This window comes from Drosophila eugracilis, unplaced genomic scaffold (assembly GCF_018153835.1).
Source record: "Drosophila eugracilis isolate 14026-0451.02 unplaced genomic scaffold, ASM1815383v1 contig_1101, whole genome shotgun sequence".
In the NCBI taxonomy this organism is placed as follows: Eukaryota; Metazoa; Arthropoda; class Insecta; order Diptera; family Drosophilidae; genus Drosophila; species Drosophila eugracilis.
In genome coordinates this window covers 309041-336831 of record NW_024571878.1, presented here as the reverse complement: position 1 = coordinate 336831, position 27791 = coordinate 309041, and the positions used below count along the sequence as shown (strand labels likewise).

At 44.7% G+C, this 27791-nt stretch overlaps 1 protein-coding gene across 1 annotated transcript in view; it reads right to left on the bottom strand.

The window, feature by feature from the left end:
* Nucleotides 1-7029: 7029 nt before the first annotated feature.
* Nucleotides 7030-27791, bottom strand: part of LOC108109386 — a 41973-nt gene continuing 21211 nt past the window's right edge. The window contains exons 3-4 of the mRNA XM_017217882.2: nucleotides 12761-13122; nucleotides 7030-12567 (exon numbers count right to left, since the gene is read on the bottom strand). Of these exons, the coding sequence (XP_017073371.2) occupies nucleotides 10118-12567; nucleotides 12761-12812 (2502 nt within the window). The 5' untranslated portion in view covers nucleotides 12813-13122 and the 3' untranslated portion in view covers nucleotides 7030-10117. The remainder of the gene's footprint in view (nucleotides 12568-12760; nucleotides 13123-27791) is intronic.

Below are 27791 nucleotides of genomic sequence, written 5' to 3'. Positions count from 1 at the left end.
ATTCTTCTTATATTGTTCCTTTATTATATTTCTATACTTTTATATATTGTTGAAAAGGAGTGATTACTCCACCACTTTAAACCGAGTTTCTTTTAATTTTATGGCTACATTTCTCGAAATGGTAACTATTGATATGATAGTCAGATTGTGCCGCAGAAAAAATATGATTTAGTAATAATAAATTATTTAACATCCTATTAATCAAGCTTATATGAAGGATTAGACTTGAAATGTGACCGTGAAGAGTTGGGAAATTTACAACTAGTCAGGGATTAGATCGGAAAACACTAGGCCATAAAGATAAATCAGGCGCAGGGGGGACAAGGGCATGCATCATAATTTCAGGTAATTAAGTTTGGGTTTATGCGATGATCTGGTCGAACTTGCTTTGGAAAATAATGAGCTAAATAATGACCGAAATGCAGAAGCATTTACATGAAATTATAATGGAGCGAATAACCTTGAAACTGTCATAAATCATTGGGCAGCCTCACGAAAAATCTTTTATGGCAATTCGAGGAGTTTAATTAAAATTAAAAGGCTGCGCCAGCGAGACCTGGACCCTGGACATTCTCAGGCAGCACTTCCCGGCTAGATATAACCCCGCTGGCAGGTAAACAAGTTATGAATCCCATTACATAAACCATTTCCCAGGCTGACAATCCCCAGCGAAGTGGGTGGTGGCCCGTAACCCAAGGACCCCGCAACGGTTGAACTTCTACAAACGGTTTTCATATATTCATGGCAAATTATAATGCTGCGAGGGTATAAAATGCGACGAAGAAAGACAAAAGTTGCCCCATTCATAAGGGTCACACTCGGGCAGACATGGCCTCCACCCACTCAGCCTCCCACCTCCCATCTCCCGCCTTCCCACCTATAATATAGACCTTCACCAGGAATCCAAAATAGCGACAATGTCGAGTTGCAGCTGGCCACGTGTAAACATGCTTCTCCATATATCAATAAATTGAGATTACTTACATAATTTGTATTCCAAAATCCAAAAAACTGTTAAAAAAGTTGCCTTGGCCCCTTTTTCATATGATTGCCCGTGTGTGTGTGTGTGTGGGTGTGTACTACATGAGTACATTGTGGAAAAAGTTTTTCTTTTTCGAGTGAGAGTGGCTGGGGAGTTTTCCTCGGGGAGCAATTCGGTTAATATTCCGAACATAAATTTGCAAAGGAACCACTTTAATCAATGGCCAGGTAGGGGCACCTGTACAAGGGATATGGTAAGGGATAGGGCTAGGGCACAGGGATCAAAGGCCGAGACCCGCCCTTCGCCTCCTCTCCGAGGTGCAATGTACCATTAAGCGGCGGTATTGATTTGCCTGAGAAGGTGAGAACAATGGGCGTGTGGCTGCGATTTTTCCGGCTCATTCGCATCTGATTTGGCAGCCAGAGATGCAAATATCTGCTTCGTTTCACCTATAAGTTTTAATGGGGAAAACGGATATTTTAGGCTGTTTTGAAATGAGAACAAAAGTATTTAAGGGCTAAATGCCTTTACCCCTTCTGTTTATTTAATAATAGAAATACGTTTAACTTCGCCGGTGGCAGGCATAAATTGCGGAGCACTCCGGCTAGCCATGGGGGTCTGCATCCGGGACTCCAGTCCTGACATTGTTTGTTTTTCTGGCGGAAAGGAAGATGGAAATAAAATGGGACAGAGGCAGGGGTCCGGGAAACTAACGATGCTTCCCATTCATAACCCATATTCAATTTCGTTCTGCAGCTATCGCGCCGCAGGCGGCAGTTCTAGGATTCTAGGATTCCAGGACCAATGCATCCACATGGCCGTCGGCTAAGCCAACTTGCATAATCACTACCATGGACTTTGAATTTATAGAAAGCTTTGCGGGCACCTGAGTCACGAGCCCATGGCCCTCAACTTCAACCCCACCTTCGGCCACTTGAACGCCCACACCCACTTGAACGCCCACTCCCAATCTACTGACCAATTATTGAGCCGTTGCCAAATGCAAGGCATAAAATGGGCGCACATATTGCCGGGACGAGTTGCGTGGGGAATCGGATCGCAAGGAGCCGGAACGGAACGGTAAGGAAAGGAAAGGGTCGGAAAGGGGAAACCGGAGTTGGCATTAGTTTTGGAGGAGGACCATGAGGAGGAGCTTGTGGCAGCGGCGCAAAAACAAGAGCAATAACTGTTTGGCAAACAGATTTATTTTTGTTTCTAAGTCCGCAGGAGCGGAGTTAATATCTGGGGGTTTATGTGCCTGGCACTATTGTAATTTCAAAATAAGTCAAACTATTAGGGAAAAATAATCACAACAATGCACTTATATGTGTTCAATATTTAGTCGAAAATAATTAAGGTAATGTATGTATGTTACCCTTTAACAAAACTGCGAAATTCGGTTTACCCTTATCTTCCCCTAAATCCGACAGTATTGTTCCCATAACATGGCCTATAATGGTCCAAATATGGAATGTCATACCTCGTTGAGCTTGTTTTCAAATTCTTAGTTCAACTGTATCCACAGTTTAAAATGTCAAATTTTGGCTTTTTTTCAAATTTTAATGATTTTACCCTTTCTGGAAATGACGATACTCGGTTTACCTTTATTTTCCCCTCAACCCGACAGTATTGTTTCCATAACTAAGCCAATAATGGTCGAAATATGGAATGTCATATCTCGAAGGGCTCGTAATTTGAATGCTATGATCCCCAATTGATTTGCATTAAAATCTGAGAAACTTGAATTTTTGACAATTTTTGAAAATTTTGATGAAATGCGAAAATTGAAAAATGGGAAATTTAGCCGAAAATTAATTTTCCCAAAATCGAAAAACGAGTGATAGGGGTGTTACGTGTTGGTCGTTGGCAGCACAAAACAGTTGTTCCTTTGGCTGTGCGTCTTGTTTTGACCGAGCTAGAGCTAACATCCCGAACACACTATTGCGAATATCTGTTAAAAATAGGTTTCCTGATTTTTCAGCCATTAAAACAGAGCTCGCACTAAAAAATCAGAACAGTAATGACAAAAGCAAGTATAGGGGCTTAAAGTTTTGTTTGTTAGCTGCAAAAAACGGTCACTGGTTTACCTATGCGTCTTGTTTTAACAAAGTTAGAGCTAAGAAACGGCAAGAAACCGGGCTCTCTACTGTCAAACGACTTTGGGCGCAAAAATATCAGTTTTTTGGCCATAGCATAGTCAAAAATGGTCAGAATATGGATTGTAATAGCTCGTAGGGCTTGTAATTTGATTGCTATGATCCCCAATTGATTTGCATTAAAATCTGAGAAACTTGAATTTTTGGCCATTTTTCGAAAATTTTGATGATGGTACCCCTTATAAAAAATGCGAAATTTAGCCGAAAATTGTTTTTCCCAAAATCGAAAATCGAGTGATAGGGGTGGTAAGTGGTGGTCGTTAGCAGCACAGAACAGTCGTTCTTTTGGCTGTGCGTCTTGTTTTGACCGATCTAGAGCTATGAACCCGAACACAGTATTGCAAATTTCTTTTAAAAATAGGTTTCCTGATTTTTCGGCCCTTAAACCGGAGCTAGCAAGAAAATATCCGACCAATTATAATTAAAGCAAGTAAAGGGGTTTAAAGTTTTGGTTGTTAGCTGCATAAAACAGTCACGTTTTTAGCCGTGCGCCTTGTTTTGACAAAGTTAGAGCTAAGAAAGGGCAAGAATCTGGGCTCTAAACGTCGTATACTTGACTTTGGACCCCAAAAAATCAGTTTTTTAGCCATAGCACGGCCAAAAATGGTCCAAATATGGAAAGTAATACCTCGTAGGGCTTGTAATTTGATTGCCAAGATTCCCAATCGATTTGCACTCCAATCGGGAAAACTTAATTTCCGACCATTTTTCGAAAATTTTGATGATGGTACCCCTTATAAAAAATGCGAAATTTGGCCGAAAATTGTTTTTCCCAAAATCGAAAATCGAGTGATAGGGGTGGTAAGTGGTGGTCGTTAGAAGCGCAAAACAGTCATTCTTATTGCTGTGCGGCTTGTTTTGACCGAGCTAGAGCTAAAAACCGAACACACTATTGCAAATTTCTGTTAAAAATAGGCTTCCTGATTTTTCAGCCATTAAATCAGAGCTCGCACCAAAAAATCAGAACAGTAATGATAAAACCAAGTATAGGGGCTTAAGGTTTTGGTTGTTTGCTGCATAAAACAGTCAATGTTTTAGCCGTGCGACAAAATTAGAGCTAACAAACGGCAACGAAACCTGGCTCTCTGCTTTCGAACGACGTATACTTGACGTTGGGCTCAAAAAAATCAGTTTTTCTGCCATAGCACAGCCAAAAATGGTCAGAATATGGATTGTAATAGCTCGTAGGGCTTGTAATTTGAATGCTTTGATTCCCAATCGAGTTTCATTAAAATCTGGAAAACTTCATTTTCGGCCATTTTTCGAAAATTTTGATGATGGTACCCCTTATCAAAAATGCGAAATTTGTCCGAAAATTGAATTTCCCAAAATAGAAAATCGAGTGATAGTAAGTGGTGGTCGTTAGCAGCACAAAAATATCCTTATTATGGCTGTACGTCTTATTTTGACCGACCTAGAGCTTAAAAATCGCAAGATATATTCCAAATTTCTGTCAAAAATTGTTTTTTGATTTTTAAGCCTTTAAATTTTAATAAATTAAAATTTTCGAAAAAGAAGGGTCAAGATGTTAAACCTCAGAGTCAGGAGTAAGACGATAATCATTAGTTTTGGGTTTTAGCTGCACAAAGCAGCTGCAGCATTCCGTTTTATCTTTACTAAGTTAAAGCTTGAAGACCACTAAATTACTTTTTAATTTTTATCAAAAGTTCCTAACTCAGTGTTGTGAGGAAAAAGGTTTATTTTGATATCAATAATTGATAATTATCCCATCAATCGATTTGATTCGAAAAAGTCTCGCCCCAGAAACCCACAAACTCATTCAGTATCTGTGGTTGCAATCCATCTCATCCCCTAACCAATCGAATTCCTAAATGTTCACAGATTCATGCGAGCCAAACTCAATTATCCATTTAGGGACTGGACAAACAAAGTCCGCTCCTGGTCTTCCCTTTGGGCTTTCGCCCACGGCCCGCACAAATATTGGTTTCTAACTTTCATTGCCACTGCGGTGCGGCGTCTGCGGAGTCCGGTCAAAAGCAGAAAAGGCCTTCTGCCTTCTGCCTGCTGCCTCGTTGCTACTGGCTCCTGGCTCCTGCTGATGCTACATTAAGTGCATGTTTTGACTGTGCCGCATTCTCGCATCCTCGCAGCCCGGCTCGATTCTGACCACAGACAGCCAGGCCCACACACTTCCCTCAGCCGTCCTTCCAACCTGCCGACCAGCCGACCAGCTATCTAGCGATCCAAACACCCGAAAGGGTGGCAGATGTGGGCGAACGTGGGCCGCGTGGGTGCAGTGCATCATTTTTGCATTAGAAAAGTGCAGGGCCATGAAAACTGTAAATAACCTGGAACACATAAGACTGAGGGTCGGGCCAAAATCCCAATGGCTGCGCTGCTGGGCCAGCCGCAAATTATGCTTGTCAAAAATGAATGTTGCATACGTAACGAAATGCAAGGAGAGCTGCACAGAGAGAAAAAAACGTTTAAAGGCATTCAGGTTGCCCTATTATCTCTTCGTAAGTGTTCCTTTATAAATACGATAATTTCTATATCTAATAATATGCTTTAGTTGCTTGGAATTGATTTCCTCCTGTGAAGTATAGTCAAGTACAATAACCATAGCATACTTATCAGGTGCCTTTCGAAAGACACTCATGCAGTGCAACACAATCAAAGGTTTTCTCTTCGTGCACCTAACGAGTGGGTGGGCGCCCTGCCAGGAAAGCCACAAAGTGCGACTGAGAGGGGCTGGGAGACTGAGAGGCCGAGAGCCAGGCGAGGTCGCTGCTAGAAATCGCAGCAGTTTGCGGTTGTCGTCATCGGCGTACGTGCTCGATGCGTGGCAATCGGATTCCCCCGAGGGTCCGCACATGGCCCACGTATCCGCATGCGGACTCGAACACGGACGGCAGCCAAACCGAAACAACCCAAAGCCGAAGTCGGTGCCAACGGGCTCAAATCGAGGCCCGCTCCTTGGTCTCGGTCTCGGTCTCGGTCTGATTCTGGGTCTTGGTGGTTTTGGCCAAAACGGATGTGCTGCCACCGATGGAGCTCAGATGAGCTGGAGATGACGCTGACGTGGCTGCTGACGCAGATGCAGGGGCAACTTTTGACTAAATGGGCTGCGAGTGCATTAAGACGAAAATGTTATTTTGGCCAGGCACTGAGAGAAACGTCGTCTTACTGCTTTCTACATATATTTATGATCCTTAATTATTGCAAAGAAGAGTAACAGTTTGAAGTTCCATATACAGCTAGCTGATCTGTTATACCTATCGATGGCCATTGCATGTTCGTTTGCTTGTCACTCGTCGTTTAATTTGCCAGTTGACGAGCCAGTAAACACGCCTCTAATTTCCCTCAGTGCACTTCCTTCGCAGTCATTATTGCAGCATTTGAAAGGTGGCTGTGGCTCTGGGAAGCGGAGATTAGGCGCGGAAATGCTCTGAATGTTCGTTTGGTTATCGCCAGCAAACATTTGAAAATGGCTATGGGAAAAATCGGAAATTTGATATGCCAAAAACCGTTTACGATCAACAAGTGATAAGAGGGGGGAAAGTGGCAAATTATGCAGATTGGCTGGAAAGGGAGGCTTCCAGAGGATATAGGGGTAGGTCCTAGGATATTGAGGAAGTTGGCTGCAATGTTTGGCGAGAACTTTCCATCAAGTGCGCAGGAAGAGACATTGATTTGACTGCAGCGAAGTTTTCCATTATGGAAATGTCATCAAATCGATTTTCCTTTTTTTTTTTCGCCGTTTGTTTGCGCTTGTGTTTGGCCTTGTTTTTGTTCTTGTGCGGCTGTAATGACGGTATGCTACATGGTAAATGGCATTGGCAAATGGGGATTGCAGTTCAGCTGGAAAAACGAGGATACATCTATATATATGTATAAGTTCTATATGGAAAAGGCTTTGTTTTGGTTTTATTAAATTTATTCATATTTCTCTTTGTGTTCTTTGTCTGTTACTCGTATTATTACTGTAATAATAATTATTATTATTCCATCTATGTTAATATAGTGTGTAATAAAGCTTGACAATCTATTAATGCTATTACAATGTATTCTCGGTTATATTGTTTGTTAAATGTTCGTTTTTTCCTGTCTGTCCTGGCATGTCCGTGTCCACGTCCGTGTCCGTGTCCGTGTCCGTATCCGTGTGTCCTGTGCCGTCCTGTCGACAACTGTACTCGCCGTGTCCTGTCCTGTCCCGTCCTGTCGGGATGTTTTGTATTTATAAATGCGTAGACGAGTATACAAGTGTTCTCGTTCGTGATGGATTCTGTGACTCTGTGTGGCTCGTAGGATTTGGCTAATTTCAGCTTTTGAATGGAATTCAAGTTAAAATGCAATATGCAATGCGTTTTTTATGGTATTGTACAAAATTTGTTACTACTATTCATCATTCGAATTTAATTTATTTTGCCAGCACTCTGCGGCGCTCATAAAAAGTTAATTTTACCGCTTTTTCGGCCCTTCAATGGATGCCACATGCACCGACAACAGATGCAGATACCCAGATACCAGATAGCCAGATATGCGGATTCAGATACATTTCGCATTTAGGTATCCGGATCTGTGTGTGCCTTCCATTTGCATTCAAGCAGAGTAATTAAAATCATAGTTACGTTTCCATCTCTGTCCGTGGCGGTCGTGGGAAAAGGGAAATGGTAAGTGGGAACTTGGAAATGGGAAATGGGAAATGGGAGACGTAGTTAAAAGCATAGTTTAAATTTCCTCTAGTCGGGGCTCTCATTATTCTCATTACCCATTACTCTATTTGCGTGTTTACACTTGTCTTTTGCTCTCGCCCTGTTGGCGGTTTCCATTTGGTTTTAATTAGTTAAAACGATTTAAAATAAATAAAATATTGGCTCTGTCTGCGCGGGTATGATGTTGTAATTAAAATGGCCTATGTACAGGGTCCGCCCTTCCGGATGCAGGTTCAGTTTCAGTTTCAGATTCAGATCCCGTCCATTAGAGCGGACAAATGGTGCTTTGATTGAATCATTCATTCTGCGCTGTCAAAAATGAGGTACGCAGGAAGAAAGGGGGGATTCTGTTGTTCAGTTTAAACTAGAATGTTCTGTTTGCCGTGTTTTGTGTGCGCCGTGCAAATTTGCTCTGGCTCAGTTCATAATACCAAAATACAAAAATCCCTTCGCTCGGCACTCGGCACACATTAAACAAAAACAACAACAACAGCGGCGATAAAACAAATAAAGGGGCAGCTACGGGGTGACGGGGGTAAAATCTCATGGAAGTTGTGCAAATATTTGCCTGCATACTTTCCCATAATTATTATAGTAATTCATTGCATTCATGTGTTTAATTATTCCGCACACACACACATACTTTCACTCACACACAGACAGACACATTCATCATGCGGATGGAAGGGGGGCGGTGAGAGGGCGTGGTCATGTAAGTGGAATTTATCGTGTACTTATATTGACTTCTATAGCTTACTTTTACATTACCAAGCTCGAATTTGAAACTTTCTACAGACACAAAAAATCCATTTAATGCGCTCTCCGGCCTCTGTTCCTGTGTGCTCCTCCTCTACATACATAGATCTCGATAAATATATATACTATATATGCACTATATATAAGATATACAGATATACACATCGATATAGCCTCGCTTGGGTCGTATTTGGTTTTCTTCTTTCTTTCTACATTCAGATTACACACAAGTACAAACATATGCAGATGTATATGTGTATATATATATAGATATATGTTACGTAATGTTAGAGTCGTACTTTATTCAAATTTAGCTTTGGTCTACTGGAAGGGTTCCGAGTGGGAAAACGAGGATGCTAGTAGAGAGACTGACCAAATCAGAGGTACCAGGAGTTAGGCAAGTCCTACGGTTACGTAATCGAAAGGGGGCTCTAACGGGCTTAACAGGTTAAAACAGACCTTAAAAACATTTGGCACGACTTTGTTGTGTTATATGCGGTACTTCGTCGGGTAGAGGTGAGTAGTGAGCATAAAATTATTTTGATTTAAAAGTCCTTAAGCGATTAGGAATACATTTACATATGTACAAGAAAGGAACTAGTTTACGTGGCTGGGGGGTTGAGGGGCTAAAAACTAGATAAAGTACTTATGTATCCATTGCACATCGAGGATGGTTATATGGGCGAATATATGGGGCATAATAGATCGGGCTAACGTGTTATATACTCGTAGATGCATATCTATAGATATCGTTCTGCGCCTATTCAGTGTCTGATCTCTAAAACGTTGAGGGTTGCTCTAGCACCCCAGAAGCAATATAGATCCAGCTACGGATCCATTACAAATGCGATTAATCGTACTATACACCTTATGAAGATCAGTTTTGGTCGCTATACCTTCTAGAATACATCCCTATCTCGAGCTCTACAGAGGTACAGACTTCAAGTGGACTACTATCGAATGCTAGCTAGGATCGGGACAGTATGGAGATCTCTAATGGAGTATTAATTAGAAGTATATACTATAACGGTATCTAGTCTGACAGTGCAATCCGAATGGAAAATAAATGTTATCTTTGCTTCTCTCGCTGTTAACTTAACATTCTCAAATTCTCTGTGACTTTGATTGGGGTTGGATGACTGCCATGTTTGGATTTACACTTTAAGGATTAGGTTTAATGTTTAAACAAACTGAAAACCATTTCTATACTTGAAAGAACTCGAACAGATAATAAACTTAAGTCAGATATTTAAAATAAACTCAAAAATCGAATATTTTGTTATGCAGAATTGAAGACTAACCAAATCTTAAACTGAAAACCCAAACAGTCTGCCAGTGCTTCCTTTTGATTCTGCGGGAATTGCTCTTCGGTTTTAGGGTCAGGATTCTGAGATGCAGTCAATAGATTGTGTGGGTTTCTACACATGCATATGTCCATTTGGAGCACTCGCCTCTCAAACTGATATGAACTAAACGATTGCCAAGGGTTTCCCGGGGGCTGTGGGGACACGAATCTATTGACCTATTTACACCTGGGTACCGTAATACTAGAGCGACACGAACTCCCCAGGGCCGCCGCCCTTGTCCTGGCCCTGAACCGCCTCCTGCGGCTGATGAAGATCCTTCGACTGCTCAGAGATACCCTTGGCTTGACCCTCCGCCTGGCCGAAAAGCGTCTCGTTCTCGTATCGCTCCTCGTCGGGCAGAGAAAGAGAGGATCCACCGAGTCCCCCGCTCGCGGTGATCCGCCGACCCATGTTGTCGTACTTGGGGTAGGCGGAACTGTCCAGCGGCCTCATGGGCGTGACCTCGATGGGCGGCGTCTGGCAGGCGGAGGGCGGCGGCGGTGCATTGTTGATGCAGCTGGCACAGTTGCTGGGGCTCGGGTGGTGGCACTGCACCACCGCTGTTACGGCGGGCGGAGGTGGTGGTGGTGGCAGCTCCATGGCATTGCTGTGATACGCCGACTGGTGGGGGTCATAGCCACTGGCCTCGAGGTTGTAGGTCACGATTTCATCATGGGTATAGAGTCCGGATGGCTGATGTTGCTGGTGTTGTTGGTGTTGCTGTTGAAGTTGCTGTTGCTGCTGAAGTGACTGCTGCTGTTGCTGCTGCTGCTGCTGTTGTTGTTGCTGCAGCGAAGAGTCCTTCTTGAGAATGCCCCTTCTGGCGGCATGTCTCGGTAAAGTGGCGAACTGGCCCTCTGGCACGGCAACTGTACCAGCACCACTCTCCTGCACGTCCTGCATCCTCTTGGGGATATTCAGAAGATCCGGATACATGTTCAAGTCCGCTCCGTCCAGCATGTCTTGCGTGACCGACACTCGGATGAAGATATTTCCCCCGAAAGCGGGATTCGGGACTATGTTCGAGCAGAACTCTGGCGGCGGTGGAAAGACGCCCACGCTTAGCGGGAACTCCTCGGAGATCTGGGCAGGATGCGAGTGGGCATGGCCTGCCATCGAGGTGGGCACACTTATCATGCCGCAGGTTGGGTCCTTGACCTGCATCAGCTGCTGCCGCATTCCAGGACCGCCTGCAATCTGCTGCTGTTGCGGAGGCTGCTGTACTAACATACTCCCATGGCGATGACTCTCCACCGCATGGATCTCTATCTGGTTGAATCCCATTCCAGCTGAGTCCGCCTTGTTCATGCCAATGGAGGTGGGCTGGTTGTCGATGCCATAGCTGTCACCTCGATCATTGGTGGTGGTGGTGACACTCGAGTCCAGCAGTTTCTTCTCCTGATCATTGAAGCTGACGCTGGACTTGACCCCAGCCTTGTTGGCATGACGATGCTGCCGGGTGGTTCGTTTGCACAGGCAGACGACAAAGGAGATGGAGATCAGCAGGAAGATGGTTCCGAAGATGCCCATGATGAGGCCAAAGTACCAGAAGGTCTCAGGGGTCTTCTCCAGCACGTGCTGCACTATCTCGCTTAGGTAGATACTGATGTTCTGGGTCATGCTGCCGATCGAATTCGAGCCCGTGCAGGCGTAGGTTCCGGCATCCAGACTGGTCACGTTGAAAACGGTGAGATTGCTCCACAGCTTGTCCGAGGAGATACTTTCCGAGTCGAAGAGCACGTTGTCATTGTCCAGAATCTTTCCATTCAGCTCCCAAGCCACCTCCGGCAAGGGATCCCCGTAGACCAGGCAGCTGAAGGTGGTGTTACTGCCTATATCGATGTTTTGGACCTCTTCGTTGTTGAAGATCTCCACTCGTGGTGGACAGCCGAAGAGCTCGTCATCCACGCTGTCCCAGGAGCGATCCTTTTGGGCCGGAGGTCCTTTGCAGACTAGACTCACGGAGCTCAAGCGACTGTTGACGTACCAGCCACGGAACTTTCGCAGCTTGCAGTTGCATTGCCAGGGATTCTCCTCCAGGGAGAGCGTTTTCAAGTTGGCCATGTGCTGGAACACATACTCGCTCAGGCTCTCCAGCAGGTTGTTCTTCAGGTTGAGGAACTCCAGCAGATTGAGATTGGCCAAGGACATGGGGTCGATGTATGAGATCAGGCAGTCGTGCATGTCCAAGGTGCGCAGGTGGGGCAGAATGGGAAACTGATACGCAGCTAGACGCTTGAGGGGATTCCCATTCAGATAGAGTATCCGCAGACGATCGTTCCCCATGAAGGTGTCCTTGTCGAGCATCTCCAGCTTGTTGTCCGACAGGTCGATCTCCACCAGGATCTTCAGATTGCGGAAGGACTCCTTGTGTATGTACTGCACCTCGGACTTCTTGAGGTAAATGCGCTGCAGATTCAGCAGACCCAAAGTGGAGAACTCCTCCCGGTTGAGGTACGGAATGTGGTTGTCATTCAGCACCAGCACCTGCAGCTCCGTGCTCAGCGTGCTCGGAATGGTGGTCAGCTGCAGGGAACTGCATATGGCCGACTTCTTGCCGTTGGTCCACTTGCAGGTGCAGTTGGAGGCGCAGCTCAGCGACCAGTCATCTGCCCAGGTCCAGGCCACCAGGCATAGTAGAATCCAGCAGACTGAAATGGAGGCGGTGAGAGATCAGTTACTAACTCAGAATCTGAAGTTTTAAGTCCTTCTTTAAGCAAGAAAACAGAATCAAATAAGGATTTAAGACCGAACTTAGAGGTAACTTTTCTAAAATCGATTATTTTTTTGTATTGAACATCTCTTTTGGCCCGTGGCACCTGGTGCCTGGGCATGACAACTTACCTGGCAGAGACGTCGGGGTCCTGTTCCTCCTGCGCTCCATGCTGCGGTGCATATGGCTTCGTTGGGAGCTTTCCACGACCCTGGCAATTGATGACCCTAAATGGCTTTGGCTGATTCGATTGCCATGTTTCACATCATGTTGCCGCCGCCAGCAAAAAGGTCTCCATTACTCCACATTACTCAGCACTTTGGCCACACTTCCTCGGCACTATTGATTTTGCCGTTTTTTGTGCTCCTCCCCCAGTTTGGCTGAGTTCTTTTCTTTTAATTTGCTTCGAGTGGAAAGTTGGTCCGTCCTGGTGCTCCTTCTCCTGCTGCTCCTCCTCCTGCTGCTGCTGGTATCCTTTTAAGAATTCTTAAATCTGCAAAATGTAAAAGAGAATCCGGTATTAGCGTGAGAGGCCCAACAATGCCCATTGTAGTTGTGTAGTTCTAGTTGTTCCTGCTGCACCCACACTTGGCCCATTTGTAATCTCTGTTTACCGATTTCGGCTTGGCCTCCGAATGGAGAGGGTGGGCTAGGTGGGTGGTGCCAAGTGGCCGGGGCTTTAAAATCGCCTTTCAACAACATTTTGTAATTTGTTGTACGTCCAGCTGGACGGCACAACAAAGCGGCAACCAAAACCCGCAGGGCCACAGGCTCGAGCTCAAACCCAGGACATTCCCCATACCGTCCATGGCCAGTTCCCTACCCAGTTTCATTCTCATTTTCATTGGCATCGACATCGCATCGGCATCTTTACAAAATCAGCATCAATAGCCTGTCGAATGCTTTTTACTTTTGTGCTCCCCCCTCGGGTTTTTTGTTTGTACTTCTTTTGAATTAAAAGGAGCGGGACTGAGCTGGAAAAAAGCCAACCAGGAGTGGTTCGAGAGTGGGAGGGCAAGTTCATCATACACGAGGGGAAAAACCTCAGTTTTAACCGTGATTTAAGTTCTTTATTTGGTAATCTCTTTAACTCAAGATATTACTATATTATTATTTGTACTAAACTGAAATGTTTTTAAGGTTGGAGGCAACTATGACACTTTGTTTCCTGTGTAAGGCTCCTTTCTAGCTTAAAAGTAATTTATTTCGACGGAAGATGCCTAATTTCACACAATCCACACCGCACTTACTGTTGCCAACCGAAGTTGGGCCACATTACGTTTGCCCTAAAGTTTCCTGGATCGCTCAAAGCCCCTCCCACACCACCGCAAAGGGATGAATCCGCTCCGCTGGCGAACCGAGAGATACAGACAGACAATGAAAACGTAAAAAGCTCAAAAGGTTCATTTGTCAATTTGCCATTTGAATTTGTATTTGAGAATTCACTTGGCCGCTTTTGCGCTTTGTCCTCACGCCACCCAACCACCCAATCACCCAACCGCCCACCAGGAACCCCCTCTCCCTAAAGGACGACCCACAAAGCCAGGCCAAAGCCTTGGCAGCCTCAATTTCTGCTCATCGCTCGTTGCTGGCAATGCGGATAATATTTCCTGTGTCAGTGCAGCAGCAGTTGGCAGTTGCAATTGCTGGCTTTTCCTCAGCCTCAGACCGCTTTTCCTCGCCCCCAGTATTTTCCACTTTCCTCCCAATCGTCGACAGTTTTATTTTTGCTGCTTTATGAGCACACAGATAGAAAAATGGTATATCATTTTATACATTTGTTTTCCCGCTAGGGAATCGAGCAGATAAGCATTGCGGTTCGATCCTCCGAAGGCCAGAAAACGATTCTCAATCAAACTGCCCTCAGTCTGGTTTCGCAATCTAATCAAATGCAATCTCCAGCTTATTAGAAAAAGGTGTGGGTATAGGTAAAAATGAATAAAATCTATAGCATTTGAACTCAAAGTGCTGTTAGAAGTTGCAGTTAAGTTTAGTTAAGGTCCAAAGTTCAAGAATTTCTCGCAGTGAGAAAAGTGGGGATCAAGGCACTTAGAGGGCACTCTGGGCTGGGCCCGCATCGGCACTCACAGGTTCGTTGATATTCATAAATGTGGCACAGCGGACTAAAAAAGCAAAGCTAATTTGATGGCCAATTGCCAAAAACGAGGCCAGCCAAAGCGCGCAACAATATTAAAAAAATATTACGGAGGAATACGAGTATGTTGCAAGGGACTGACTGCAGCCGCAAGTCGTAAAGCAAATCAATTAACTGATGCCGCACAGACATGGCTTTCGAGCATATAGGAGATGGCCCAGAAAGATATGGGTTTCCCGGCATTCTGCACTTTGCTTCTGCCAAAGCCAGATATATAATGACTGGGTATCGGCTGGTATCTGGTATTCGGTATCTGCTATCTGGTATCTGAGTAATCTGCCGGAATGACCAGTAATTGTTAACCTGTAAACGAAGGACTTGGCAATTGCCAATTTGATTTCAAATCCCATTCAAGATTAGCTGCGCCAGTTTAGCTGCAAATTGATTTTTGGCTTCAACTCCAAACAGATGCAACAGTGCGTATGAGCAATTATTTATACAGCATTAAATTGTAGATTTTAGGATTGTAAGTAGCATCATAATGGAAAACTAGAGTGCCTTATAGCCCTAAATCTAATGATAGAATAATTTATTAGCAGTTCTAGTGGAATCTTTAAATTTAAACCTGAAAGAAAATAATTTTCATTTAACTTTAATTATTTGTATTATCAACTTCGTCAAGTGGATTAACGACTAAGACTTGAAATCTCTTTCGAATACGATAAGTTCTTGACAGAAGTTAATGCTTTCTGCAAACATATTTGTGTAATTGTCGTACTTTGTTGACATTTCTTTGACATTATTTAAGAAGATAAAAACTGATTATTACAGACTCAAAAAAAAATACATAGCAAATATGGCCCAGCGTAATTTATTATAAGCTCGAATCATGCTGGACTTTAAAATTCTGAAAATTTCTGCCAAATTCCGCCTTAATCTCTGGGAGGCAATCCATTATCTGTTACCTCACATTTCTGGTAGGCGAATAAATTGGCATTTTTAGTTTGCTGCGTTTTTTGCAGCTCCTTTTTTGTGGGGCATATACAATTCCATTTGACAATTGAAATTCAATTCAATTTTTAGCTGCCCGAAAGTTAACTAAATGTCCGCCCGCGCAGCTCGACCACGCCTGGCTCATTTGTAAAACTTCATCAAATGTAATTGTCGGAAAACAGCAAAAAGTCCTTGTCCAGGACTAACAATTGGAGGCCATGCTCCGTGCTGCATTACCAAATTAAAAACAAAAACTAAACTAACTTTTCAGCTTTTTTTCTTCCATTCCGATTTTTTGCCCAACTTTTCTTCTTTTGCCTTCGTGTTGCGTAGCCATGGGCGCAGCTCATCCAGGGGGTTTCATTGCCTGTTTTTTAGATTATGCAAATGCGACGGTGTTATCTATTTGTTTATGCAACTGATTTGTGTCAGGACTAGCTTATTTAGGGCGTTGCGATGCTTTGATAAGTGCTACATGACAGGAAAATAGTTCGTTTTTCACGTAAACTGTCAATCAAATTTGGGAAAGCAGTTGCAGTAGCACAGATCATAAATATATATACTATTTAAATAAAGTCTCTTCCATTCCCAATCAAGGTCTTTAAGCTTCCAAGGGACCCATCTTTAAGATCCCTGCAGGTCTAAGCCCCTGTGCGTATGCAAATGGTTTCTTTGCCGCCTGGCTGAGCACTTTCTCCAGCCCAAGCCCCACCCACCTGCCGTCCTGCCGCCCTGCCACCCTGCTACCAATCTTTCCTCCAATTGTTTTGCTGTTGCATAAGCACGTGCGAATGTGCGTGCAAATGCAAATGGCGATAGAAAACTTTTTAAATTGAGCAAACATTAACAAAAAGGCAAATCCAGAAGTGGGTGGAACTTTTCCTGGCGGCAGCAACTCGAGGCTTATAGGGGTGTGGCACTTGCATGGCGAAAAACAAATACAAAAACAAGCGCAGGTCTCTGCTATCGCCTGTCATCGGGTGGCCTATTTGTTGTCCTTGTTAAGGCTAAGACTCGCCAATCTTTCAAGGACAGCCGCCACCAAAGTGTAAATTGCAAACTTTTCCTGGGGATCAAAGGAGGAGCGGGGTCTAGGGCGTACGTCGTGCCACAAATCCGCACATAATCGGAAAATGTCACAGAAAAAAACAAGCAAAATTAATGGCACTCGAAGCGCCGCCAGGCCAAGATTAGATGCCGCTGACGTTGACCGTGTTGAGTTTTATTGCCGCCCGGAAATGGTTTTCATAAATACACAAAACTCCGCAAACAGCAAACAGCAAGCGGCAAGCAGCAAGGACGGAGGACGGAGGACGAAGGACCAAGATGGCAGCAGCAGACACTTATGGACGGGGGCAATGCAATTATCTGGGGGCAGAGTGCCAGTGCAGCACATTGTACGTGCGAAAACGAGAAACAGGACATTCGCCTTAGCCAGGCAGCCCCGGGCCATCCATGGGCGGCAGGAGATGTACGGCGGAGAAGGACATAAACATGTGCCTTGCTCCTGCGTCGACGGAGTGCCAGCAAATGCAATTGTTATTGTTTGCCGTGGCCTTCGCAACGCGGAGCATTGTAAATTTATCATGAGCTGTGCTGTGACTACACAGAGGAAAAAGATGTGTTAGGAATTAAAGGGGAGAACTTAAAAGAAAAAGCGTGGCTAAGAATAGGGCTCTTGAAAAAGAGTTTAACTGTTTTTTAATATTAAAATAAACTTGGTTTTAGGCAAATCTGATGCATATATATTTCCCTTTGTGTAGAGGATCAAGTACTCTTGTCTCGCACTCGCAGTTATCTTGGCCATTATTGAACCCAAAACAATAGATTGGCCCCGGGCGAGTCAATAAAATCGGTCCGTAATCAGCCACCTGCAAGGCCTCCGTTAATATGAGGCTGTGAGCTCCATCCGAAAGCCATTGTACGGGAGATACATCCATTGTGGTGCGGCATAAATAATGCCCGGCTTACGGGCTCGGCTGGAACTATTGTCTTTCGAAGAAGGCTTCTAATTTCTCCGGGAACTTCTAATCAATTCGTACCTGCAATTGAAATGAGCCGTAATTGGTGCAGGCCTTCGACATAAGCTACCCATTCATAATATTTTCATTTCGTTTCAGTTTCAAATCAACTCGAATGCAACAGTGCGTGCAAACAGTTATTTAACTGTAAGTCAATAACGAGTAGCCGCCCTGTTGGCTTCATTGGAAATTTACCATTTCTGTGTTAATAGGAAAGGCGGAATCGATTGAGTTGGCTTGCTGGTAGCTTATAAATAGCAATGCCTTTCCACTCCTCTCTCAACTCGACTTAATTGGAAAATTCCTGCTTCCTCTGTAATAAAACCCAATAGGATGTCTCTGAAAAGGCAAATAAATTATGTGGAAGACTTCTGCAGAACTAATATCGTATTTATGGATATGGATTCTCAGTATCTCAAACAGTAATTGATCCCATGGCCATTTAAATGCTTTTCAAGTTAACTGATATCCACAAATGCAAAGGATCGCCTTGTGTCAACTTCCAGTAACACATTTCACTGTTGCATAATCCCGAATTCCCATCACATATCCTGTAATATGAGCTGTGTCAATTTGATTAAGGACCTTGATTGATGGAAGCCCACTTAAAACCATACTGCAGGCATCAGTGCCTGGCCATCAAAAATGACCATTATTATTTGCCTCGTTTGAGAGGAGAGTATCTCAATTTCGGCCTAGACCGCAGATCAACATTTCGCAAATGTCGTGTTGCTGGTCGCATTGTTGTTGCCACTGTTGTTTGGCTGTCAGAGCTTACAATTGTTTGCCATCCTTGTCATCGTCGTCCTGGTGGTTTTGCTGCAATTCCGTTTGGGCAGCAGCTGTACCTATAACTCGAGTTGTTGCCGCTGGATGATGGTGTTGCTGTTGCTGCTGCTGCTACTGCTGCTGTTGCTGGTGCAGCTGCGCATGCCGGTCTGCTCTTGGCAGCTTTACAACTGCAAAACCATTCGAGTTGATGCCGCCCAGCCGAGTGAGAAGAGTGCAGCCTCATAGTCGTCAGTTGCTGCCCCATTGTTGCATTGTTGTTGCTGCTGCAACTGGCGACGCCAGCGACATGACCTCAGCACACAATTTTCGGGGAAAGGGCGGCGGTGGGCGGTGGTATTCCCCGGATTTGTATGCGTATGCCATGTCCTGTATGTTGTGCACACTGAGCACTCTGCGAGCCATCAGTATATTTGTGTAGAACCGCAATGGCACACACAAACGGGTCGAAGGATGCCATCCAGGATGCCAGAATGCCAGTACGACAGAATGATGATGATGATGGTGACGAGCGGCGGCGGCGGTGCTCATATTTTGCCCAGGACCACAATCAGGAGCACGACCAACAGGAGCAGCGGCAGGGACAATTACAATGCAAACAATACGGAAGCGGCAAGGAGCAACTGCAGCGCCGGAAATGGGCTGAAGAAATTGGGAAGATGCAACAGCAAACAGCAGCAGTGCTGCTGGGTTTATATAAATACATTCAGTTTTTATCAGGCTGGCAACTTAATCAAATTCAACATTAATTCACAGTTTAAAAAGCCGTTCTTGCTATTCAGGATTGAATTTCATCAAAAGTCAGAGTTAAGGTAAAGTTTAACGAAAAGCTAGCCATCAATCGTAGGCAGTTATAGTGCACGGTAGCTTGCTTACAAATATTCATCAGGCTTAAAAGAAAGCTGATGTCCTGGCTGCACTGAGCCAGCAGGAAGAATAATCAAAAGATTGCGGAGAGCAGGGAGATGGGGCGACAAAGGTTGTGTCCCGGCAGATAAGAAAGGACGAGGCCGGCGATCTATTACCACGGCTGCACAGCAGCCACATCCTGCTGCGTCCATTGAGCGAAGTGTGTTAAGCAAACAGAATGCTCCTGTATCTCCTGCTCATGCTCCTGAATATCCTGCGCCGGCAACTGCAACAACAATGCCTGGAATAACCAAAAAGGATGTTGACTTGCCGTTTGCTAAAAGGAACTGCAGCTATTCCGTTCGCATATACTCATATATTCATTTACTTGGATGCCGCCAGATGCCAGATGCTGCCGTTCAGTGGGATGTTGGTATGTGCATGTGGATGGGGGTCCTGTGTGCGCTCTGTGCCCTGGTGTCCTGTGTGTCCTGGCCGCCCCGTAAATTAGTTGCACCCATCAGCCCGCTCCCAAGTATTTCACTTGCAGCCCGTCTGAAACTCGGGCTCTCCGCAACCGCAGCCTCTGAATGCGGCCAAAGCAATGCGGAAGAATATTAAGCGGTTTTTAAGCGTCTGCATATTAAAAAGGATACAGAAGGGATACTCCGAGGCAAAGGCAAAGGCAGAGTCGGAGACAGAGACAGCAGCTGGACCAGTGATGTTAATTTGGCCTTTGCCAAGGAGGTCTGTCCGCAATGGCAGAGCTGGCTATTCAAGAATTAATATTCCCTCGATCTCCTTTCATATTCAATTGCTGCAATTTGGCTTAAATGGTTAGATTTTTGTAAAACTTTTTAATCTTTTTCATGGTATTTAAAAAGCAATTTGAATAGAGATAAACTCATGTTTAAAAAATTAACTTATGAATATGTTTGGGTTAAGTTTGGGAAAAGTAGATCAATCAAGTCCTTAATCTGTTCGTAAGATAGTAAAAAAGTAAATATGTTATCATTTCCATAAGTTTCTAATATCTACTCAGGATAGAGGGAGCATCTCTGTCGGATGAAAATCCGGAATGGAAACAACAGAGGCAAAAGCGAAAGACATTCGGATTCCGTTGGCGGCTGGCAGTTAAGGTTCCTTGGATCATTTGGCGATTTGCAAATTACCAACAAAATGCTCTTAGAGGGAAGGAGGAGGAGAAGGAGGGCATGAGGTGGAGGAGTTGGGTGGCACGAATTGGACGGCGATTGTGTGAAAAGTTTTGCCCCGACATTTTTATTCAACTTTTATTTCTCTTTTTATTCCGTTGGCCAACTGGTCTAATACGTCCATTGGGTGCCCGATTCGCCACTTGGACTTGGAGCGGGAGGGGAATGGCATCCACTTGGACTCCACTTTGGTAACCGAACCCTTTTTCCATTCAATCGACCGTTACCTTTGTTTTCACCATGTCCTTCCTCTTTCTGTCTCTGTCTCTGTCTCTGTCTCTGTGTCTGCCCCTGTGTATATGTGTGTGTGTGTTGTGTAATTAACTCACATTTGCCACGCCCACAATGGGCGACATTGCCGGGTTTAATGAGTCACAAAACGGTTTTATGTGTCAAACGTTTGAAAATCCATTCGTCGATTGAGAGTGCAAACGAAAATGAAAGAAATAGGAGAGGCCGGGGCCAAGCGGGCCCAGGCGATGATGATACTCGATGATGACGGTGGCCAGGGCCCACAAAGGGTTCATTTAACAGCTAATTAAATGTTTAATCGGATATCTCTCTCATGGCGAATAAAAGGACACTTCTGCTCTCCACACAAAAATCAAGCCCAGCAATCTATTGCCGCCATCTGGCTCTGAATGGCGCGGGTAATATAATTGCATTCAGAGCGGTTCGAGGCAATCCATTGAAAAGAAACTAACAAATTAATTGCTACTTTAAAATTAGCAACTAAATGTGGATTGATCTACCTCTTCGCTTGACAAATTATTCACCAGTGAGTTGATGTTGGCAAAGGAAGAGGCTGCAAACAGCCTCTCCACATATTTATGGTTGCTTTGCAGTGGTCTGGGACATAGACCCCATTCCTAGCAACTCGACTTTGTAGAGTAGCAATCATAACCAAGCCAGCAGAAGGCATTGGCGAGTCCGTCAGCCAGATATGCAATCCCGAGGGCCCTTTAATTACTCAATGTCCAATTTCAATGATGATTCCACTTCCTTTTGGCTTCTTTAAGCATCGACAACTTGTGTTAATTACTTGCCAGCAAAGTGCAAACCAACTAACCCAATTAGGATTGGAAAAGGCCAGACACTGACACACAGCGAGATTGAGTGGGGAAATGTGGGAAACAGCGGGAAACTACAGGAAAATGGGCAAAATGGCAGGGAGGATAGGAAGGATAGGGAGGAGGGGCCAGAAAGCAATAAACATCAACTTTGAGCTTTGATGGAATCCGCGAAAAGGCCAACCACCCGGCGCAAGGATGATGGGAAACCAGGAGCAGTAAGCAAATTACTGGAGCTGCAAAATGTCCCGCACTGCGGACTCCTTTGGCTTCTTCATTTGGAATTCAGTTTTGTTACTACAATCGCTGAATTTATTTTCGCCAGCAAGGAATCCGGCTTTATGAATTGCCAACTCTGCATTCAAATTCCCACCGGAGCACCAGCCCACCTGCCCACCTTTACCTCCGTCTGCGCACACATATTTTCCGGGCTTTCCTGATCTAACAATTAGACTCCGGGTTACATTCACAAATTTTGAATGGCCCCAGAAAGTTGGCTAAGTTTCAAGTTAAGGGGGGCGAATGGGATTTGTAAGACGCTTGGAAATTAGCTTATAAATACGCAATCTCAGCCGGGCAGTCTTGGTCTTCAGCACTGGAAATGTGAAAATCTCAAAATCTGAAAGTCTGAAAAGGAAACCCAGTTGATGGCGAAGGACATCGCAGCGACACTGACGCAGTTGCTGCATTTTTCATGGGCTGTGCAAAATAAATTAGTGAAAGCTGTAAATATGATGAACTGCTGCTGCTGCTGTTGATGCTTCAGCCCCAGCTTCAGGATGCTCCCCTTCCCTGCCCAATCCTTTGCAAGTCATCCGTGTCCTGGACCCAGTTTCGCTCGAGCGACAAACTTGCGAAAGTTTTGTTGGCCGCCAGCGGCGCGCATTTTCAACAGCTGAATCTGAAGCTGCAGCTGAAAAGCTGAAGTGGAAAGCTGCACCGAGAGAAAAGGCCTATCAAATCAAGATTATTTGTTAAATTTGATCAATCATTCTGCAGGAAATCTGATGAATTTTGCTTTTTATCTTAGCTCTAAGAGATTGTACTATAATTTTCAAGTGAACTTGCTTCTCTGGGATGATTAAAATCAAATCAATATCGACTAATTGAATCTGTCAATTGAATTTGCCAACTGTTTTTCCCGGTGTGATGGACGTTGTTGGTGGCACCTTTCTGGCGGAGCATCCTCCGCAGCCCCTGCATTCGTAGCCGCTTTAGTTTAGTTTGATTCAGTTAGTAGTTTTAAGAGTTAAGTAGTTTTCAAAAGTTTTATGAATTATTAAGAGGATTTTCGAGTTTTACGCTAGCCTTTCATTTTCGCTTTCAGCTTCCTGCCAGCCTCCTATATCACCCGAAAGCCCCCCGGAAAAGCCCGGAAAGTCCGCTTTTAAGAGCTCGTCAGCCGTTTCCGCTGGTGTCCGTCGTTTGCCATTTTGGCGTCGCCCGAAAAGCTGTCGAAATATTTTGCAGATTTTTTAATTTTTCATGCCGCATTTGCACACTGCTGTGCTGTCGGTGGCTTTATTGTTGTTTCTGCCACTGAAGTTGATGGCGACGATGATGAGGATGCTGGCAGAGCGAGCAAACATTGACTTCAATGGCGGCCCAGCCCTTTTCCCCCATCGGTCCCCGAAAATTAAATACATTTTACTGTCAATAAAATTATAAATGCAAATTATAATTTTCTACTGCCTTTTCGGACTCGGACACTGGACGCCCAACAATTAGCCAGTCCCTCCCCCTTCCCTCTCCCTTTTCCGACCCCAATTTCCCCACAGCAGCCTGCTGCTCTGCGCGTGGGGCACAAGAGATAATACTCCCGAATTCCTCTGCCATGGCCGAACACTGATTGTGACGTCAATGGCCAAATTAAAACTTTAACGTGTCGCACAGCGAGTGGTTAGTGGGGGTCCCAGATGGCAGGCGGGTGTCCTGGTGGTTTGGCGGAGATAGTGATGGAGTGGAAGGTTGGCACTGGCAGTGCTGGCAGTTAATCATTGTTTCCCGTCAGCTCTGGGCTTGGCGGGAAACGTTTTACCTTATTTCTGAACTGAAATTTACTTTGTTGATTCATTTTGTGGATTTACTTTCGAAGCCAGATTTTGCTTCTATCAAGCTACTCCTTTCTAAATTTGGCTTTTTCTACTTGTCACCAAGTGCAGACCCGACAGCACTGGGACTGGTTAGATGGAGTTGGCTCGGTTAGTTGGCTGCTGAGGATGTTGGCATGTTAATTCACTTTGCAAATTGTTGCGATGCCTGGTTGTCGGGAAATACATATAAACTTGTATATTTTTCCAGAGCTGTGTGTACGTGGAGCGCTAATTTTGTTCGGCTAGGTGGTGTAAGCGGTGTGTGCAAACTTCGTTGATTTGCTAAGTGAAACTTCGATTACACAGACGGCTCTTAGTGGGTTCATTTTCTCCATTCTGGAAGGCCCTCGCAGTTTTCGCAATTTTCGGCGGTCGTTTTCCCATTTCGGCCGACTGTCGGAATAGCCGGAGGAGTATAAACTTTCGCCACGTAACATTTGTTATGCTCTATTTCTTTGCAAAGCAATTACCGACCCACATATCCAGACAAATAAACAGAAACCAACAACGCACAGCAAAAACGGCCGGGCAAACATGCCTCCCGTGGCACGGCCTATGGAAAACGGGGAGGAAAACGGGGAGGTGGCAAAGTGGGGCTGCGAGGTGCTCCATAGACGTGCATAAATGGATTCGAGCGCACAAAAAAGGGGGCGGGGCGGGCGGACGGGAGGGCGGTCGGTGTTAAAGCTGTGGAAAGTGAGTGTGCTTCTAAATGAATCGCACTTATCACGTAGTGGCGTCGGCCTCAAGTACAGTGATGCCTGGCACGGCGCGATAATGAATGCAAGTTAAGGCAAAATAGAATTAACTTTAGTTGCCAATTAATTAGTGAGGTCAAAGGCTGCGAGGCAACTGTGAAACTGCTGGCGATGAGCTAACGTAAAAACGGTTTCATGCGAACGGGAACCGGAAGCTCTCCTTCCGCGAACTGACGACAAGAAGAACTCCGGGAGGAGTTCAGGGAGAGTGGAGTCAGAGCAGAGGCAGAAGCGAAAGAAGTTTTGAATGGAAATGGAAACTGGAGATGCACATGAGGTGGCTTAATTCCAAAAGTTCTCAAAGCGTAGTTAAAGTTAAAAGGCAGTTATATAAGCCATAACTCAAATAAACATACAAAATAAAGTTCAATTCAGTTCCAAATCATAGAAAAACTAAAAACTACATAAAGAACAGCACGAACTTGCCTAATTGTCGGGAAAATAGAGTACTGAAATTTATTTGCCGCATAAACGAGTGGCCCATCAAATTTTGCAATTTGCGAAAGTAACCAATAGCTTTTAGGAAATGGCTGGCTTCCAAATTTTGGTTTAAAAGCAAAAATAATAGAGTTCAAGGACCCATTAACTTTCATAGTTAACACTGTACAAAGGACACTATCTGATGGTAACAGCCCAGCTTGCAAAATTATTACCACGTAAAATTTGACCAAGTTTTGTTGCATTTGTTGCGTTTCAGAATTTCTGAATAAATAATCGATAACTTTTACGCAACAGCGCCAAAACAAGCCCCCGTTCGACAGCCCAAAGGGGGATTGAGGACAATGGGGACCGGAATTGAGCTCTGAAATGGGTGATAGAGAATGGAGGGGGCAGTGGCTGATGGTGATTTGCACAGGCGGAGGCCAAGTAAATTTGCAGAGCGAAAACAAATTTATAAGCGCATTAAACGGGCGCGTGTAGTTCTCGTGATTTGTGTTCCGAAACGGGGAACAACCGAAAAGCTGGGCCCTCAGAAAGGGGCAAGGGGCTCGGATTTCAAGGCAGGGAACGCGACGAACAAGGGAGGTCAGAGTACAAAGTGCTTACCAAGCGCTTAGCGATTAATCAGTTTGCTAACAAGGAAAGCCAGTCGAAAGGCGATAGTACACTCAGAAAAAACGTTGGAAGATCTTATTCAAAAATCATTTCATACTCTGTAAAGTGGAAGAGCACTTTTTTTTCCAGTGTAGGACCTTTGGCCAACTGGCCTGGCTCGTGTACTGAGGCAGTGCAGCGGCACTCGGAACTTTGGAGTCCTTGAGCCTTGCGCCTGCAACCTCCAAGGAGCATCGACCACACAATTTGCGAACTGCGAACTGTACCTTGGCGGTTGGCTTCTGGGGCTGCTCCGGCTTCTGGGTTTCTGCTGCTGCTGCACTAACGCCGTTTTGGTGGCTAATTAAGTCAATTATGCACTTAGGGCCTCAAGTGGCGTGCGGCACCAATGGAGGCCGTGCCCCACAGACATCGCTGCACCACCGCAGCCGTTGCAGTCGTTTAAACATCAAAGCTCGTCACGCTCAAGTCCTGGCCGCGCCCACCGCCTGCCAGCGCGGGCTTCCTGGCTGCCTCCGCCGCCTTTTTTAATAATAAAATGGGGCTCGGCTGTGGAAATAACTCATACGCACCGTATGCCGCGCTCGCCATACATCAGCTGGTGCGTTGGTGTTGGTGTTGGTCTTGACGTTGGTGCTGGCGTTGGTGTTGGTCTTGGAGCCTTCGCCATTGTTGTTGTCGGCATAAGGACGTGTTACTTACACTTTGCCTTATGTACTTTGGGCCAGATACATATATGTAATGTGTAACAAGCTGTACATACACACACATACACATACACATACACATACAGTCGTACATACCAAGTATATGTAAGTACAGGGCTGTGGGTTTATGTGCTGGTGTGGCAGGCACGAGAAACGATTTATCTCAATTTACATACTAAATGACAGGCAGAGCGGCTCATGCATTCCTTTTCGTGACTGTCGAAGGATCCCCGACAGGCCGACAGCCCGACATCCAACATCCCAGCATCCGACGACCACGTCCTTGTACTCCGAGGATGCCCCTCCGTTGTTTCTTGGACCAGTACAATGGGCAGAAGATTGGTAAATGAGGCATAAACATTGATTTTCAGTTTAAGTAAACACTTAATTGAGTATAAGTTGAGTGGATATATACTCCGGGCGGCGCGGCGAAGGCGCAAAAATCTCTTAATTATTCAGGGCAAACAAAGTGACTGGCCGCTGGAATCATTCATTTTTTAATCAATCGAATCGGTAGGCTTACTCGCTGAAAGATGGAATTAAAAATCCCTCGAAACATCATCGTTCGTTGCCCATGATTCGTTTGCCCAGTCTTAATAGTCAAGAATGTAAGCCAACAGCCAACAACAACTTAATACTCCTTTCTACTCAATTAGCTTTGCTTATATGTTTAATTTTTTGTAATGACTTTTAATTAATTAAATCAGATATTAATCGAACAACAATCGAAAACTGAAAAAAAGAGAGACTAGAAAATATTAATTCAATTTAACCAAGAAAAAATAACTCAAATTTATTTCATTATGAGATTTAATCAAGTTTATCCTGCAACTGAATAGCGTTTTTTAGGCTTCGCTATTTAATCTTTAAATTGAAATCTAGAATATTAATTATTACATAAGCGCTGTTTAAATACACATAATTGGTCAACGATTGTGGATAAGTACGAAGGGCATTCTTTATCATTCTGTAATAAATTGAATTAATTAGCTTCGTTTAGGGCACCGCAACTAAACAGCTTTTGCCAGCCCTCTTCTTGTTTGCCCCACTGTGCCACGCCAACGCTCGATTTCGCATCACTTGTCAGTCGTATATAATGTAATGAAGGCGTTCGATGAAACAAATGCAAAATTTCAAAGACGTAAAAACGGAATTACAGGCGAGAGCGGATGAGACAGACAGCCGGGCTGTGGATGTAGGCCTTTGCGAGGTGACAGTGGAGTTGGAAGTGCGAGTGCCTGTCGACAGCTGTTTTCGGGCTCCTGACAAGGAACGAAAGCAATTACTTTATACCGCAACCGCACACAGATACACACTGGCGCAGCTAGGGTGGGCTAGGGTTTAACCCAAATTTGGATAGATTGCTCCAAACTCCTTGGCTTTTTCTTCTGAGAATATTTCTGATGAATAAGTTTCGAAGCCATAGCACTTGGCCAGATAATTATACTTTTCCAAAGTCCGGTTTCGGTTGTTTTCAGTTTGAAGCCTTAGAGTTTCTTTAATAATACAAGTTTTTC